This window comes from Astatotilapia calliptera, chromosome 19 (genome assembly GCF_964374335.1).
Source record: "Astatotilapia calliptera chromosome 19, fAstCal68.1, whole genome shotgun sequence".
Classification (NCBI taxonomy): Eukaryota; Metazoa; Chordata; class Actinopteri; order Cichliformes; family Cichlidae; genus Astatotilapia; species Astatotilapia calliptera.
In genome coordinates this window covers 24,158,916-24,177,611 of record NC_137440.1, presented here as the reverse complement: position 1 = coordinate 24,177,611, position 18,696 = coordinate 24,158,916, and the positions used below count along the sequence as shown (strand labels likewise).

General features: G+C 40.9%; 2 protein-coding genes across 2 annotated transcripts; both read left to right on the top strand.

Moving 5' to 3' along the window:
- Positions 1 to 464: 464 nt before the first annotated feature.
- fhl5 (four and a half LIM domains 5) lies at positions 465 to 2,889 on the top strand. Its single transcript, XM_026152707.2, has 6 exons — positions 465 to 609; positions 806 to 985; positions 1,158 to 1,332; positions 1,746 to 1,915; positions 2,090 to 2,276; positions 2,394 to 2,889. The coding sequence occupies exons 2-6, from the start codon at positions 824 to 826 to the stop codon at positions 2,543 to 2,545; spliced, it is 846 nt and encodes a 281-aa protein (XP_026008492.1). The 5' UTR covers positions 465 to 609; positions 806 to 823; the 3' UTR covers positions 2,546 to 2,889.
- Positions 2,890 to 3,026: 137 nt separating this feature from the next.
- LOC113012471 (transforming growth factor-beta receptor-associated protein 1) lies at positions 3,027 to 9,717 on the top strand. The gene is made up of 11 exons (XM_026152706.2): positions 3,027 to 4,331; positions 4,489 to 4,683; positions 4,854 to 5,008; positions 5,571 to 5,653; positions 5,790 to 6,131; positions 6,301 to 6,358; positions 6,470 to 6,613; positions 7,446 to 7,580; positions 7,657 to 7,798; positions 7,887 to 8,308; positions 8,408 to 9,717. The coding sequence occupies exons 1-11, from the start codon at positions 3,647 to 3,649 to the stop codon at positions 8,549 to 8,551; spliced, it is 2,505 nt and encodes an 834-aa protein (XP_026008491.2). The 5' UTR covers positions 3,027 to 3,646; the 3' UTR covers positions 8,552 to 9,717.
- Positions 9,718 to 18,696: the final 8,979 nt, after the last annotated feature.

Here is an 18,696-nt window from a genome sequence, read left to right as displayed (position 1 = left end):
GCAATATAGTTCAGTACCTGGCAGTCACAAAGCTGCTGGCACCTACTTCTCATAAGCCATCTGCAACTGCTTGTGTGTGTAGGAGGCACTGACAAAGGCCACAAGTGTGTCCAGACATGTTACAGCATCCAAATGACTAACTATCTCTGCTGTGGTACCACTGTCCAAGCTGATAATAGTGTGTAGAAAAGATTTAACATTTTCAAGCTCAAATCTTCTCTTTTAATGTACTGTCTGTATACATGTGAAACTGATTTGGAAGCCTTACATTATTTATATGGTGGTCAGTCATGTTTCCCAACAGTAATCTTCTTGTGCTAAAGTTGCAAATCTCTGCTTTTTTGCATTCGGGGGATGAGACAACAAAGAATAAATCAGTCCAAAGGCTTAGAGATCAGCACACCATCAACTCCCTTAAAAGGTGCAGAACGATGCAGTGAAGTATGCCCATTCTCCCCGGAGATCACTGCTAATAAGAGGGCCTGTATTTATAGAAGAGCCCCCCAGTGGATACCCCATAATCCTGCCTGACCCCTTTTCATCCCTGCCCCATCCCTGTGCCTCTGCAGTCTCTGGCTTCAGTCTCATCCTCACCCTGAATCAACTGAGGTAGAGAACTCTTTAATACAACACTGTTGTTTTTTTCCCCTTTAAATTATTTTTGAAAGAAGGGGAAATTGCTTGTCCTCTTTACTTGCTTGATGAGAAAGAGGATAAATTGCCTGGACTATTATTACTTTTCCCTATCTCTCCTGTTCTTCCTTATTGTTCATTTTTTTATCCTTCTGCTCTCTTTGACCTGCAGCTAAGAAAAGCAAATAAGATGCCCACCAGCGAGCGTTTAGACTGCCATTACTGCAAAGACTCCCTGCTGGGGAAGAAGTACATAATGAAAGATGACACGCAGTACTGCACTAAGTGCTACGAGAACTTGTTCGCTAACAACTGCGAGGCATGCTCCTTACCAATCGGCTGTAACTGCAAGGTAAGGAAGCAACAGTGTAGACAGTGAGAATAGTGTAGTGCGAGATGAGAATGTGAGGTTAGTGGTTTGAGTCTGTAGATGAGAAATGTGGAAGGATTTCAGTTTTAGAGCTGTTAAATGAACCATTAGCCTTACAGAACATCAATAATAATCACATGCAAAATATTTGCAGGATCTCTCCTATAAGGATCGTCACTGGCACGAGCAGTGCTTCAAGTGTGGCAAGTGCAGCCGCTCTCTAGTGGAAAAGGCCTTTGCCGCCAAGGATGATTTGTTGCTCTGCACTGAGTGCCATGCACAGGATTACTCCTCCAAGTGTACCACCTGCAAGAAAACCATCATGCCAGGTACATGCAGTGATGATGGTACTGGATAATGTCACCTGAAAGCTAGATCATAATATAGTGTTAAATATATATTCAGAGGTTATGGCTAAAATTTAAGGATAAGGCAGCAATGAATTGGTGAAACCTCTTAAAGTATCGACTTTGAAGCTACAATGAACAAAAAGATATGCCTGGGAAAATCTAAATTCAACAAGTTTTTATTACACACATTTATTACACACATTTATTTCTTATTGGGGAAAAAAAAGAGTTCAAAAGACTAGAATTTCTTCCTTTGCCTAAAATTCTTTCCAAGATTATTTCAGTTGCATCATCCCCTCCCTGCAGACAAAGCAGGCCAGCTTTGGGCCGCGGTGTGTTTCTGTCATAGAGGGACCATATGCTGACTAAGCTGCTCTCGTCCCGTGTGCCAGGTTCCCGCAAAATGGAATACAAGGGGAACAGCTGGCATGAGACCTGCTTCCTGTGTCACCGCTGCCAGCAGCCAATAGGAACCAAGTCCTTCATCCCTAAAGACACCGGTTACTTCTGTGTGGCCTGCTTCGAGAAGCAGTTTGCATACCAGTGCTCCGCTTGTAAGAAGGTAGGGTTACAGCTGAGTGGATTACGTGTATTGAGTGCTACAGTAAATCCCCCTGACTCTGGCATTTTTGTGTTAGTCACACTGCAGGGAGGAGAATAAAGAGAAGAAATGGGAATAGCACTGTATGTCTCTTTTTGCTAAGCGCTCTATTTCTCTTGCTTGTGCTTCTTCTAGGCCATCACAACAGGTGGGGTGACCTACCAAGAGAAGCCCTGGCACCGCGAGTGTTTTCTGTGCATTGGATGCAGAAAGCAGCTGTCAGGCCAGCGCTTCACCACCAGAGAAAATTACCCCTACTGCCTGGAGTGCTTCAGCAACCTATACGCAAAGAAGTGTGTGGGCTGCACCAAGCCCATTACTAGTGAGTTTTCATTCTACTCACATTTAAGCTTTTAAGTTTGTGTTGTCGAGGGAGTGTTAGCAACACAAGGTGATGATTTTACATTGACATAAATGCATGGCTCTCTGATGCATGCAGGTCTGGCAGGAGCCAAGTACATCTCCTTTGAGGAACGCCAGTGGCACAGTGAGTGTTTCACCTGCATGCAGTGCTCTGTGTCACTGGTGGGGCGTGGCTTCCTCACCCAGCGTGACAACATTTTGTGCACTGACTGCGGGAGGGACAAATGACCTTTACATGCCAGGATCACAGCTCTACCCAAATGACAACAACGCCTGCTGTCTGATAGAAATACTGTGGATCTACGAAAGTCTCGCACAAGAATGCCTTGCACATAAAAAGCCTTCAAGTGTCATTATTTTAGTGTGTTTGTTTTTTTTTAAAAAGAAGACATTATCTCTTGTATGTCACTCACACACACCCACACACAGATTTTAAAGTTAATCTGGCATGTATGTTTTTCTTGATGACAAAGCAATCATTAGCTGTCTGATGCAGTTTATTGTACATCTGTTGTGCCTAGATATAAACGTATCCACACTAAAGAAACAATAAATGATGCATGATTTTTGGATTTGCCTCAGGTGAAATATGTCTTGCCATATAGATCTTTTTTAGTACTGCTTTTGTTCATCTCATCATAACTTAATCTGCTCCGGGCCTTTTGTATATTTAACTCAAATTCCATAGTGAGGACAGAGGGCACAAAGTTCACTGTAACAGATATAGCTGCGGTGGTAGGTTTTTTTTCTGTTTTTATGACCACAGTGTCTTCTCTTAGTCATCCTTGGGGCAATCATCGCTATAAAACAATCCCCCTTGCTGTGTTTCTGTTGCCTCTTGACCTCATCACACCCATCTCACGGACATTGTAAACAAACTCAAACAAACCACGATCAGCAGATCGCTTCTGCTTGTCCATTATCCACTGACCAAAGTGACCGCTTCAGCCCTACGCGCATACCAAGAACACAAGAAGCCGTAACTGTGGCCACCTCAAAAATATCCATCTTCTTCACCATGAACTTGTAAAAGTTGGTTTTCTTGGTGAGGCTGTTGGATGAGTTGTGTAAGTGTCCTCACATGGCAGGATGAGCGGTAAAAAATGCTGACATAGATTTCCTGTCAGGATATAGTCACATGGGGGGAGTTGTAACTTTTTTACACTTCATAAACTTGTAGAGGAATTAGAGGAAGGTTGGACAACAGAGAGGTAGGAACATCTTACTGTGTTTAGCTTTGATTTAAGCATATATCAGTGACTTTTGAAAGAACTCCTTTTTCTTCTGCTTGAACTGCATCCCATTATTCAACATTAATACTTTTTTGCAATGGCTTTTAGTGCCTTCAGACAAGCTCACATATATGAAAAACGAGCAGTCTCGAAAGAGGACAAATCCTGCCTCCAGTGCCTTGAGTGCTATGACCAAAATGTTTACATAGGGACTAAAGATGCAACAGTCCAACACCTCATTCTGACAAGCAGCACAAATGGAGACAAGAGCCCTGGCCTGACCAAAATCAGAGAAGGTAGGGCAAGAAAACTAGGCTCAAGCAACTCTGTAAATCAACTGAGGGCAGTCCCACTTTTCAACCATCTGCTGGTCCTGTGGGACCGGAGCGTTACTGCCCTCAACATGTTTTCCTTAGAGCCTGTTCCTGCTCTGAAGAAGATCCAGCATGTGTCTTTGTTTGAGGTGTGCGACTCATTGCTCGCATCGGAGGGGACGTGTGTGCAGATGGTGACGTCTTCCAGCCGCAGGAAAGTGCTCCGGATCCATGTGGTGGGAGTGGACAGGTGGGAGGTTGTAAAGGAAGTCTCTGTGCTCCAAGACCCTGTGGCCTTGGCGGTGGATGGTGCAACTCTGTGTCTTGCCACCAGTGACAGGTACCTCCTCTGTGATATTCAGACTGGCAGCTGTGAGGAGCTCTTTCCTCATAATCACAGCAGGCAGCATGTTATCGTTACCTCACTGGGAGAAGGAGAATTCCTCTTGAATGGGCCCGAATTTTTAGGTAAGAGCTGCCAAAATATCCAACAGGCTTTACATTCATGTGCCATTATGCTTAGCTTCTAAAACAGCTCATTTCATATCACTCATAAGTCATTAATCCATCTAGCCAGAGGATATTTATTTTGCCAAGATATCATTTCTCCATTCTCATCCCTCAGGCATGTTTGTGATGAAGACAGGGATATGCCAGCGCCCTCCCCTTCAGTGGCCTCAGGAGGTGCTGGCAGCCGGGGCATGTTTCCCTTACGTCCTAAGCCTGCAGCCCGAACTGTTGTCTGTTTACAGCATGTTGGATCAGCAACGCAAACAGACTGTGAGTCTCACTGGAGCAAGGGGTCTACTTTCCACTTCAGGTAAATCCAGCGACATCAGTTTCTCATCTGATCCAGGTCAGATTAATCGCAAAGAGCCTGCTTTTGTTTTTAAAAGACGTAGTCATGTTTGTCTCAGTTTGCTCAGATATAGTCAGTCGTTCTTGCGCCTTCTGAGAGTTTCTAAAAACCAAAAGCAAATGTCCCCTCAGATGGTGTGTTAGTGTTCACAGAGAGAGACATTTTCAGCCTGAGCCTGGTGCCATTCGAAGAGCAGATCCAGGCACTTGTAAGGCACCAAAGGGTTGAGGAGGCCTTATTGCTGCTGGAAGGGGCTCAAAGCCGTCATACACTCGACTCATACAAGGTGAAACAGAATTTATAGGCACACTGAAGGATGCAAACTCACATCACACTGATTTTAAAATATAGCTTTGGCGTTATCAGGTAGCCTCCAAATCTTTTACTTTTGCTGCCTGCTTGTGTGCTGCTGTAGCTCCGGCTGCTTTGTACAATCATATTGACTTTCAGATTCATGCATTACAAACCCAACTAGCAATGCATAATATGGTTTGAATTTACCATTGATCAGACTGTCAAAGCATAGACTTGTTACCTTACAGAGAGTATACGCAGGTATATTCGATATCGATGAATGCAACTGAAGGCAGCAGATGGCGTTTGACTTTTAGCGTAATCTGTGCCACATCTCAGCTTACAGGTTAAAGATGAAGAGGCTAATTAACACAATCATGAATCATAGACATTTCCCATTTTTCTGCTACTTGTTTTTCTTGAAGTGTAACATTTTAGCCTCAAGAGAGTCACAGTGTCTTCTGCCTCAGTTATTTCAGTTCACATATTGGTGCGTTAAATATGCTCATACAATATGTGCCTGGTTTAAAAATAAGACTATTTTCCCCTCGCAGGAGCTACAGAAGGCCATCACTTGCCTGGCTGGATTTGCTCATTTTTACCAGGAGGGTTTTTCCCAAGCCAAAGATCTATTCATGTGAGACCAAACTCCCTCTCCCATAACAAAACACTCCAAAATACATGCTAAATAAATCTCAGAACACTGCTTTAAAGATGTGTACTTTCTGCTTCTTCCATATGTAAAAATGTATACTTATTACCCACTTGAACAGTAAAGGTGAGCTGGACCCGAGAGAAATCATCCGCCTCTACCCGGATATGTGTCTCAGCGAGGACTTTCAATCTCATCTTGATCAAATAAACAAGGGCAGAGATCTCCAGGTGCTCAAGAAGGAGGACAGAAACAAATTTCATCATTACCTGGCCTTCCTGGGAGATTTTCTCAGAGCAGTAAGGGGGACAGAGAGAGGCCTGAAGTGCAGTAAGGAAGTGGACAGCACCCTCCTGAGGCTGTATGTAGAAATGAACGATGATGAAAAACTCCAACAGCTTGTTGCTTTTCCCAGTAAGTGCAGTCTGGACCTCTGTGTCCCTGTTCTGGAGCAACACCACAGGTGAAAATGAATCATTATTAGTTATACAAATGATCTGAAATCACACCTATAAATCTGAATATTTTGCTTAGGACACAACCATGCTTTTGATTTTAGATTATTTATTTCAGATAATTTACTTTTTGAGAATCGTTTTGACTTCTTTTCTTTTTTTCTTTGTCTTTTACAGATTTTTTGCTTTAGGTTCCCTCTACGAAAGCCACGGGCTGCACACTGATGCAGTAAAGGTACACCCCCCCCCCCCCCCCCCCCAACCCCCAATCCAAAAAAACATCACATATGTTCACACAAACTTGATGTATGAAAGCAGTGTATTTTAACTGGTTGCATTCTTCCAGACTTGGGTGAAGATTACAGATGGCTTGTGTAAAGATTCTTCCTGCTCAGATGTATATGGACACATCGTGGCGACTCTCAGTCAGCTCAGAGACAAAGACACCGTGTGGGCATTTGCAGATTGGACTTTACAAAGAAACCAAGAGGTGCCTTTTTCATTTTTCACACTCACTACCAAACTGCAGAGGGCAGAGTTGTACAATACAACTATGTATTGCAGACATAGAAAAGTGACAAATTAAAGGAAAATCTGAATTGCTTTGTCTGATTGGTGGAATGGCTTCTTCCAGGACGTTGATACCCTCATCTGCAGTAGAGTCACTCAATGGTTAAATACATATGAAACTGTCTGAATCACCTGCAGTGACCTTTAAGGTTTGGTAGTGCATTGAACCACTATCATCAAAACACCAAATGAGGGGTTATCTTTAGAAAGAATCATATTCCATCCCTCCATCAGAGTCTGAGAAATGCTAAATAAATAAATGGTAAAGTGCATTAAAGCTGCTAAAGTGATTCATGGTCCCACTCCCATGCTTTACTAAGAAACAGTGAGGTGTTTTTTTTCCCTTTAATCTGTCTCTGGTCTACATAAACCATATACTGTATATGTGGACATCAACCAGTGATTTATGTACTCCTGTTTTGAAGCCTTGAGCTGATCATTTTGGCTGTCATCGTCTTGTTTTAAAGAAACTGAAGTTGATGACGGGTGTGGCAGATATGATTGAAAAACCAAGGGCCACTTTGTGCTCATATGGTAGCAATTTGTCAAACATAAAGTCAGTGGCAGAGCCAGAGGTTTTTTTATGTTTAAATTCTTGTTTTAAATGCCGATAAATCCCATAAGATTATTGGAATATAAATGTATCTGTGACTGTATACGTCAACAGCTCTAAATGGCACCACCTTTTTTGTAGAAATTGCCTTATAAACCAATTTGTAGTGATTAAATACATTTTACTTTATTTGATAAAGACAGGTGTGCAGATTTTCATCAAGCGCCCACCAGATGGTCAATTTGAAACACAAGATGTCCTCACATTCTTGGAGACGTTTCCACTGGCATTGATTTTCTATCTTGAGTACTTAATCCATGATTTAAATAGCGAGGTGGGTACACCAACAGCTCCTTAATCTAATAACCTAAATTAAATGCGCAGACATGATTGATGTAATCTGCCCCCAGGAAGAGAGCCATCACAACTGTCTGGCCCTGGCATATGTTACTCAGATGCTGCAAAAGGAAGATGAAAGAGTGAGGGTGACCAGAGGGAAGCTGCAGCAGCTGCTATGGGAGTCCAAATTCTATAACATCTCCACAGTGTATGGTGTGTGAATTAGTTTGCGTATTAAAATAAATCATTGTGGAATTAGCAGCAAGTTAAAGTAAACGTCATGATTTTTAACTCATTGCAGACAGAGTAAAGTCAACAACCCTACACCCAGAAAAGGCCATTCTCCTTGGTAGGTCTGGTGAACACTACCAAGCACTGCAGATGCTTGTACATGAGGAGAAAGACCTCCAGGCTGCAGAGGCCTACTGCTGCAGGGCAGCCCAGGACCAGGACTCACAATTCAGGGAGGTCCTCCTGCTCACTCTTCTCCAAATCTACCTGAGCTCCAAGGATCTCACAGGCGCAGCTGTGGATCTTCTTAACAGCCAACCTCATGTTTTTGCACTGGAGAAGGTACTCCAGCTCCTTCCTGAGTCCTGGTCTGTTCAACTGGTCTCTCAGTTTTTAGTCGTATCCCTCAGGGAAACCTTCCACCAGAGGCAGATGGTGAGATTGCAACAGGCTTTGGCCCAGGCGGAACTCCTGAGGCACAAGGTCACTTGGGTGAGTTTAATGATACAGTTCACATTTTTACTGCAGTGAACACTGAATTTCTCCTTTTTCTTTATGAGCCCTGTTGCACTTTTACTCTCTCGTCTGCAGATGCAGGTCTCAAAAACAAAGTTCAGAGTGGACAAGGAGCAGAAATGTAGAGTTTGCCAGAGAGAACTTACAGAACCACACTTTGTCCGTAACCTGCGAGGTGAGGTGGTGCACATAAGCTGCATGGGCTACTCTGCATTATAACAACAGACTTTTTTTTCTCACTGGACTTTTAAGAATCTCATTCATTTTTTACATTTCTGCTTCCAACCTGATGATTGGTCTGATCATAGAGCCAGACTCTACCAGAATCAAAGTCAAGGACAACTTTGCTACTAAGATTTTAAAAAAAAAAGTTTAAACAAAGGGATTCATCCATCCATCCATTCGCTTCCGCTTATCCTTTTCAGGGGTCGCGGGGGGCGCTGGAGCCTATCCCAGCTGTCATAGGGCGAGAGGCGGGGTACACCCTGGACAGGTCGCCAGTCTGTCACAGGGCCAACACACAGGGACAGACAACCATTCGCACTCACATTCACACCTAATGGCAATTTGGATTTTCCAATTAACCTATCCCCACTAACTGCATGTTTTTGGACGGTGGGAGGAAGCCGGAGTACCCGGAGGGAACCCACGCAAACACGGGGAGAACATGCAAACTCCACACAGAAAGACTCCGGCCTGATGGTGGAATTGAACTCAGGATCTTCTTGCTGTGCGGCAACAGTGCTAACCACCGTGCCACCGTGCTGCCTTAAACAAAGGGATTCAAACTGGAAAAGAACAAGCAATGCAGTTTTTGCAGGCAACCATTTTTAGACAGATTGTAGACATCAAGAGCAATAAAGTCAGTTGAGAAAAACCCTCAGGGGTGTATATTCACTGATCAGACAGTGGTATTTTACATGGAAACCACCTGTGGTCACCCTGATGACCAGAAGGAATATGGCCGTCCTCCACTGCTGTATATATACATCCCTGCCATCATGGTTTCCACTGTGTATATTTGTGTACACAGAGCTGGAAATAGACAGTCAACAACCGAGAGGCTGCACGTGAGAGACTTTTTTTATTCAGCACAAGCATTAATAAACGTTTATTACACCCTGAAATAGAAATCACAATTGCAGGTTTAAAACTGGAACGTAAACACTGTGGTCAAAGTTTTGAGTCACTTTAATTTAATAAACTAATTTTACGAGCAAGCAAATGACATGTCTGCACCATCTATAGAATATTTTTTCCCCAGCATCATTCCTGTATCATTAGAGAGCTTCCAAAAACTATCACACAAACTCCAGTGCGTCCACATGTACAGCATGGAAATCATCTGAACACTTAAACATATATCATTAAAGTCATAAAGTATTTGTCTGTTTGTGCTGTAATTTTGTCATTAAGGCTAACCATAGCAATTTCTTTATTCTGATGCATTTTGAGATAAGCGCTCAGGAGACGCCTAAAGCAGCAGCACTAACTCGGGCATGTGGTTGGACTGTTTAAGGTTTCAGCTGGAGCTGAGTGACTAATTGTAGTACAGATAAATGGGGAGGGGGGGGGGGGGTGGGGGGGATTTCGTTGTTCTCACTGCAGGTCTTAAAGTTCATTTGATGTTCCACAATGTTGGTCTTAAGAAGCGTTTTGGGAGCGTAGCTAGGATTAAAGGCTACACGAATAATACACTTGACTTAAGCTTTAACTTGAAAAGTGTCACCCTGGATGGATATATTTAACTTCAGGCTCTTATAAAAATGACGTGACTCACAAGACCCCAAAAAACTGTATTTTTAATTTCTTGCTTTCATGTGGATGCAGGAAAATTGCCACATCTCCTCTATCGGCTCCTTATAATTTTAACAATCTACGCATTTAGTTTTATATCATAAGCAATCTTGGATGGACAGCTGAAAGATATGAGTGTCCCCCCTCCCTTGATTCTTACTTGTTCCTCTCAGCTTATATAGACAGACAGGGAGGGCTGCTTCCATGTCATTGGCTGATCTTTGGGTTGTGCTGATGACCAGTAACCACTGGGTGGATCTGGGCCCGTGATTACGTCCACTTCTTTCCTTCTCACGGATATCCTCAGGGACCGTTAATGCTGTTTTGAGCACTTGTGGTGATGCTGTACCTCAAAAAATGTTTTTCCCACTTTGATTGTGTTGACCAATAGCCATAAGTAACCACAAGGTAAAAATACACAGGTACAAGTATGAATACGTCTTCTTCCACATAAACTAAGGCTGCAGAAAGAACATTTTGTGCATTAAAATGAGTTAAATTATTGTAATATTTCCAATTTGGTGCAAGCCTGGATCGTCCAGGATGGCACTGATGATCATTTTACATAAAAGAGGAATGGATTGGATGCAAACATCAGCAGTTATGGAGGAAAGAGTGGTAGGCATCCAGACGTTGGTCTCCCATTATAAATATCCATGTCACCACAAAGTCAGCAAGAGAGAGGAAAACAGGAACATTTTCTGCTTTTGCTTTTCTAAATTTAAGGAGGAAAAGAACTGTCTGATGTCTGGATTTTTGCATGTAGCTGTGTACATTGTTTTGGACTTTTTCTCTCCAACACTGTTTTTAGCAAATTAAAAATATACTTGACATTGTTTTGCCCCCTTGCTATATGAGAATCCTATGTTAAGGTGACAAAAAAAACCCTTTAAAAAATGTCTGTCCTCACACACGAAGTTTGAGGTCACGCAAAAAATGTAGCATATGACATAAATATTAATCAGAAATGTTGAAACTGACAGTAATTAAAGAGATCGTTCTTCATAAACCATTTAAGAATTTGCGCAGACATACACAGGCCCATTTTCAGAAGTCGTCACGCCAAAAACTGCTGATTAAAGACGCAATAAATTCTGCTAGCGGAGCATCTGGTGCACCATTCTGTTTGAGTTTAATCATAGTCTCAATGTATCTCAAAAGAAGGGGAAACTGCCAAAGGTTTTCACACAACAATATCAACCACTCTGCACACCAACACAATTGTGCCATAATGGGTACCATTTAATGAAACTGCCAGTTAAGGACCTGTGAGGCATCTCTGTCTCGACCTAGAGACTGATTTACTTACCCTCTGTCTCATTTGTGCAGCGGGGCCTCCCACTTTGTTCTTTTTTGGTAGGAGCCAAACTTTGCTGCTGTGTAACCTTGTAGGAGTATGAAATCCATCGTTTCAGAATAAAGTACTTTTTGGGGGGCGTTTTGATTATCCACTAGGCTGATGCTCCAGACACTCAACTAGCCAAACACATGATCAGTTTTAAGCTCTGCTAACATGACTAGAAAAGAGTTTAGCCTTTTATCGTGCTGAACTGCATTGCAGTTTGGCATTGGAACATAGGAGCATTACTTCTGCATTTATCTCTGTATGCCGTGATAAATGCTGATCTATTTATTTGATAAGTTCTGTATTTGCTTCCTAAGACTAATAATTTCTTTGAGTGATCTCGGTAGAAACTTACATAAATGACAATAAAAAGATTAAGCTGTTGTCTTAATACTAAATTAGTTACTTGTCCGCCCCTCACCCCAAACCAGTCATGGCAGTTGGCTGCCCTACGCTGAGCCTGGTTCTGCTGGGGGTCTCTTACTTTTAAGGGGTTTTTCCTTCCTACTGTTGCCAAGTGCTTGCTCATAGGGGGGTCTTCTGATTGCCGGGGATTTCTCTGTATTATAGTAGGGTTATACATTTACCTTACACTTTAAAGCGCCTTGAGGCAACTGAGCCCTTTGTCAGATTGGCCTCCTGTCTAGGGTGCACCCTGTCTCACACCCTATGAACCAAAATCAGAATACTTTATTAATCCCTGAGGAAATTATGTGGCCACAGTTGCTCCAAGACAGTAAGAACAGTAACTAAACTAAATTAAATAATACAATAAATAATACAACTAAATATATATGATTGAAATGGCAGCTGACAGGTTGATCCCTGAAGGATAAGTGGAATAAAATGGATGGATTGATGGAAACAACTGTTGTTGTAATATGTTGCTATATAATAAAAAGCTGAAATGAAGTGAATTGTTTATCCAGCTATCTATTTTCTTAATTACTTCAGTATTTAAGAAACTTAGTTGTTAATTACCTTAAAAGTTATGACGATATCTCTGTGTACTCCTCATTTTGGCAACACCTCTAAAAAGAGACTCTGTGGAACATTATATATTTAAAGTTATGAAAATTGCAGCAGGTACCTCACTTAACAAAGCCTCTGGGGAAAATGAATTTACTGTGTTTCTCTATGTATCATGCATCATATTTATAGCCAAAACCACAAATTACTGTATCATGTCCCTTATGACGTATTTTTCAGGCTTGGTGGTTGACAAGAGACAAGGAGAATCTCAATTTGCAACCTTTTTGGTAGCAATAATGGTAAGGTAGCAGAAAACCTAAACGATTGCACTTAAAGTCCCATTTTAACCAGCAATACTAATTCTGTAGATATAGCTGAACAAGCATGGGAATAAACAGCCAAAGAGGATGATCAAAGCATAACTTTTTTTAACTCCTAAGGCAACACTCTCATTTTCATTGCGTGCTACCTTGGGGGTTTGGCAGAAAGCCACTGGGTTAAATGTGCAGGGGGGCCCACTGGAGACACTGAGAGCAGAGACAGTGACCACAAGCACCCACCCTGCCCTGCTGCTCCAAGGCATGGGTTATATGCATCATACTGTGTCATATAGAGCGTTTACAAGGTCCATGCTGTTTCTCTTTACCTCACTCAGCATTTAAGTATTTTTATAAGGGAGCTATGATATATCTCAATTTTGTTAATAACTTTCATAATAATCATGTTTGCTGCTAAACTCTGAGCTATTTGCCTCAAGATAATTAGTTTATCTAAGAACTAAATAAAAATATAAGCAACTGGTAAAGGGACTGCACCAATATTTTGCAGGGGTACAAAAATTGAGAGGGAACAGTGAGTTTATTATCATCATTATAATTATTATTTTAGGGAAAATGGGGAAGAACTGAATGTGTTTTATATATCAAACACCTGCATTCTGCATGCATACTTTTGAGTCCATAAGCAATTTAAGCTCACCCGCTTTTATACGCCCACCATTAACTAAAGCAAACCACCATGTAAAATGTAAACAAATATTTTGTTCTTTATACAACCAGGTGATACAGAGCAAATATGCAGTACTATGTCTTGAACCATTCCTCATTTCTTCTTATTTTGTTTCCAATGACCATTTTCAGATGAATGTTTTTATTTTTTTTTATTTGTTTCTTTTGTTGTTGTTGTTTTCTTTTGTTTTTATTCCCATTTCTCTAGTTGAGTCTGAAAAATCCCAATGATGATATAGTTTGATAGACATAAAACAGTGATTGATTCCAAAAGAGCTATTAGCCGAAAACTTATCTCAGCATTGAATGCAGTGTGACCTTAAAAAAATCTCAAGACACTGAACAGTGTCTGAAAGTCATCACTTAGAAATAGGCCTTTTCTTGACACGGGATGTGAGAGATACATCTGGCTTTTCAATTGATCCACCTACTGAAGCTTCATCAGAAATGGTCTGGAGAGTGGCTGTCAAGAAGCCATTTTTAATGAATGGAAAGAGGGTGAAAAGGCCGAGGTATTACAAATTTAATAAGAACTGGACTGAAAATCAGGGCGAAACAAGTCTTATGCAGTGACGAATTGAAATTTGACATTTTTGTTTCAAATTGTCATCGACATCTACGGATGAGGTCAGACACGTGCAATAGTGAGCGTCACACCAGCTGCTGAGGGGATGGTCTGGCTCTCATGGTGCAAACTGTCATTTCATGCATCAAAACTATTAATAATACTTTGAAGCCTTGCTTGTGGATATTGCTGCAAATAAAAAATAACATATAAACGAGTAAAATATTTGGTTAAACACTTCAGCAAATCAGTTTCATGGTCTGCTTTATACTGCTTTGCCCCCATAACATAAATGTAAATCAACAAAGACAAGATAAAAACATAAAGATATCTTTCAATCCACCTTCCCACCCCACTTTCAAATAAACAGAAAGCCTTTTCAAACACTTCTTTCATTAACCTGAAGTCAGCCATAAATAGATAAATTCCGAAACAACTTAATTGGCATTAACTTAATGATGTGCACTTTGCGAGCCTAATGGCTCAATTTTGGATGAAGAATGAGAGTTGGGTTTGGAAAGTGTAAGCTGTTTGGCAGCTGCATGTGTTTACACTGCTCTTTTCTAATGAGAGAACTTCAGGTGGAGAGTTAAGTACTCAGCTCATGGGGTCAAGCTGTGCCCTTCCACCTGGTTTGTGGAATTTAGAAGCTCGTGTCTCACATCCAGGTCTATCAACTTTCATGTGTGGCCAGTTTGGCGCTCTGGGAACAGAGGCAAAAGGATCTGCTGAGTACTCTAAAAGCTGGCGAGAAACTGCAGTTTGGGCCAACTGCTTTATTGTTAAAAACTGAGTCATATAAATTAACTTTATCACATATAAGCTGAACAAGCTGGAGGTGATCAATTTAGTCCCACAAAAATGGCCTTTACTGTGTGAAAGAAACATAATTAAAGCCCTCAACAAAAGAGGGGACGTGCATACTGCACCAAATTAAAGATTTATCTGTGAGAGTGTGCCTTATGTGGTCTTTGACATTACTGATTACAGAGCACGTGCTACATCAAGTTACTGTTACTGTACCCTGGGAACGCTGAAACGTAAGGCCATACATAATTAGACAGTTAGCACCAATCCTCCCCTACATATAAACACTCCCTTCACCACAACAGATAGGCCAAGCAGTTAAAATTGTCCCAACAGCCCCAATATCGTCTCTTGGAGTCTGAAACACTCTGCCTGTGCTATCAAGGACTGAACTTACTGTAACCCACACAATAAAATCCCAAGGGGAGAATGAAATACAATACTCACCTCAAAAGACCTCATTTAATCGACTGAAAAGTCTCCACAGCGCTACAGCAGAAAAAAAATCCAGTGACCTATCATAAACTTATATTTAGCAATCAAAGCTCCAATCAGAGCACTGACAAATTAGGGGTATATTGTACTTAAGCATAGAATTACAATTCTATTTCTACAGATCGAACATCTCCGCAGGCATCGAGAGAAGGTTATTTCAAAGCTTTCATTAAGTCTTTCACGACCCAATTCTCTGCTGATGTGAAACAGCACAAAATCTCTGCAGTTTGTGGTCGCATGCACCAACACATACCCATACTTGAGAGTATTTCAAGAGTGACCAAGCATCACTTTGCATCTAAAAAAACGCAAAGAATTCTCAAAGAGTACAACATGTACTCAGACAAAAAATAAATAAATAAATAAACGCACACATAAAAAGTGTTTTTTTAAATCATTAATTTGGGTTGTAGTGTCCAATTTTCCTTTTCATTTAGTTGTTAACGTGACGTTTTCAGCAAACAGTAGCTTCTATTGTGTTATCAAAGTCTGCTTATTGGTCTTGGAAAGCAATATGCTTTTTAAAATGTGGTATAAATCAGATAAATTTCAAATTTCACTTGAGCAGTTTTATTTCAGTCTAAAGCCAATGTGTTAAATAAAGATATTTAAAAAAAAATATTACAGAAGTGCCAACTTTTCTACATAATAACTTCACCTTACACAGTCTGAAATTGAGACGAACGTTCTGGGATGTTTATTTGCCTAACTTTAAAACTCAATAAAGACCAGGTGATTTTTTTAAAATAACGTACTATACTGACTAGTAAAACCTTTCTTTTTGCCATGATTTTATCTATTACTCCACATAATGCAAAAACGAACTGGAACACTATTAATTTGAATACCAGAAATGTATTTATCCCTAATTTTTTTAGATTAGGGATTTGATTTTCTCAAAAAAAGCAAAGACGCTAAATTATCTTAACTAATGCCTTATTTCATCACTACATTTTTAGGTGAACTTTTTAAAAGGTTTGTAGATTTAGTTACTTGAGTATAACACTACTTAATTACTTCCTTCAGCTTTTTCTGGTCTATCGTCTGGTCATCGATGTCCTCTGTCAGTGATGGATTATTTGGTGAATGATGTATCCACTATAGCTTTCAGCATCTGCTCAAACTCCGTGGGTCCAGATGTAAATCAAAGAGCGGCCGTCATTGCGGGAAAAGCACAGTGAATCACAGCATCCTAAATAAAGCTCTCTAGCTTTCCTTTGTCTAAACACCAAAACCAACTTTCAGCTCTATAACATAACATTGTGTATGCTTAACATGTTGCTTAACGAAGCAACAAAACCATGGCAACAGCCACTATTATATGTATGAGTAAACCAGAGCGGGCTTGTTGTTAAAGCCCATAAAATCTAGGGTAGTGCATTTGCACGCTGTGTTTATAACCTGTGGCATAAACTGCTTTATATATTTTCAACCCTTTGTCTTGAAACTTTAGTGAATGTTAGATTAGACGAGAAAAAAGCCAAACTGGTCTGTGTTGTATCGTCTAAGCTTCCTTCTTATGGCTTATGTTGAGTCGCCTAATCTTACATAGAGCACATGCACAGAGTGCCAACTCTGATTAATAATTGAATTATGAATTAAAGACACTGCTTACATTATTACAAAGTAATAGATACATCTTTTTTTAAATCTCAAATCATGAATAAAACCAGAAACCGCCAACTTTTAAAAAGAATACTTTGTGTGAATGATGAACAAACTGAGTTTTCTGTAGTGGCTGTGATTTGAAAAAGCTGAGCACACCTTCCAGCTAGGACCTGATTTGAAAATATTTTTGACAAATAGTCTGTGCACCTCTGTATGACTACACATAACAGTCTCTTTTCTTTATCCCCAGGTGATTACTGACATTTAGAGTCTATCGCTGCATTTCATCACAGGGCAGAAATCCCAAAATGTCTGTGGAAGCACATTTCAGCTCTCCCGCTCTATCTGCACAAGCAGAAGGGAAAAAACAGATTTTCATAGTCTGCAGCTTAAGCTAAGCTCTCAGTTGGCGGCTGATGTCAAACTGGTGCAGACTGACAGACTGGAGCGACTGGGCAGCTTTTAATTCTCAAAAAAAAACCTGCTTATAATGTAAGGTTCTGGCACATTTCCGACCTTTAATTTGGAAGAGGGTGTTTCACAGTCATGAAACACTAAAGAGATAATGGCTAGTGAAAGTACAGCTTAGAGTAAATGCGTGTGTTGAGGTGTGGAATATAATTAGTCTAATTTCAATGAAGCAAACCGCTTGTCTGTGAGGTTACAGAGGGGATCAAACTCAACAGAGGGGTTTCGCACTGTGATAAAGTGAAAGTGAAGGGCTTTGAAATAAGAACACAAACATGAAACCTATCTCATTTAGGCTTTTAATCTGTCATTTCAGCAAGGAAAAGAGCAAATGTATGCAATTTTTGCATGACAAGGCGACAAAAGAGGCCAATCCAGTCATGAGAAATGCAATGTAATCACCGATAACAGACGTTTTCCAGTCACTCATAAATCACCCCTCACTTTTATGTCAAACATATAATGTATTTAGGCATACTGAAGTTCAAACTGAGCATCAGGACGGGGAGGAAAGGTGATTTAAGTGACTTTGAATGCTGGATGGTTGGTGGTGCTAGACAGGCTGGTTTCTAGCAACTAATCTACTGGGATTTGACCATGCAACTATCTTAAGGGTTTACAGAGAATGGTCCACAGAAAGGAAAATATCCAGTGAGCTGCAGTTCTCAGGAAAAATGTTGATGGGAGAGATAAAAGGAGGGCGGCCACACTGCTTCAAGCTGACAGGAAGGCAGTAACTCAAATAACGACTTGTTACAACCAAGGTATGCAGAAGAGCATCTCTGAATGCAAAACAAAAGCATAATGGAGTTTCAGTGGTGTGAGTGGGGGATATATTGTTGGCAAACGATGAGCATTTAAACACCATGGTCTACCTGAGCATTGCTGCTGACCATGCCCATTCCTTTGTGACCAGTGTGCCATCTTCTGATGGCTGCTGGAGCCTGCCACAAAGCTCAAATCATCTCAGAGTGGGTTCTTGAATTTAACAATGAGCTCAGTGTGTTTAAATGGCCTCCACAGTCACAAGTTCTCAATTCAATAGAGCACCTTTGGGATGTGGTAGAATGTTCTCATTATGGTTGAGTAGCTGACAAATCGGCAACAACAGTGTGTGATACTATCATCATGAACCGAATGGCCAGCAGGGATTGACCTCAGTTGTTAAAAAGAATTCTGATTGTATAGAAGTCTACAGGAAAGTAACTGCATGGTCCCAGCTGTTAGTTTTAAGACTCCTTCAATACAGCATCATACGTAAATTATTGTGCCACTGAGAGCAAACCAGACAATAAAGCAG

Excerpts from the sequence above, each read along its gene's own strand:
- fhl5 (XM_026152707.2), top strand. The coding sequence starts at position 824 with ATGCCCACCAGCGAGCGTTTAGACTGCCATTACTGCAAAGACTCCCTG. Across the intron at positions 1,916-2,089 it reads AGTGCTCCGCTTGTAAGAAG|GCCATCACAACAGGTGGGGT; the intron begins GTAGGGTTACAG and ends TGCTTCTTCTAG. Across the intron at positions 2,277-2,393 it reads CTGCACCAAGCCCATTACTA|GTCTGGCAGGAGCCAAGTAC; the intron begins GTGAGTTTTCAT and ends TGATGCATGCAG.
- LOC113012471 (XM_026152706.2), top strand. The coding sequence starts at position 3,647 with ATGGCTTTTAGTGCCTTCAGACAAGCTCACATATATGAAAAACGAGCA. Across the intron at positions 4,684-4,853 it reads GGGTCTACTTTCCACTTCAG|ATGGTGTGTTAGTGTTCACA; the intron begins GTAAATCCAGCG and ends ATGTCCCCTCAG. Across the intron at positions 6,132-6,300 it reads GTTCTGGAGCAACACCACAG|ATTTTTTGCTTTAGGTTCCC; the intron begins GTGAAAATGAAT and ends TGTCTTTTACAG.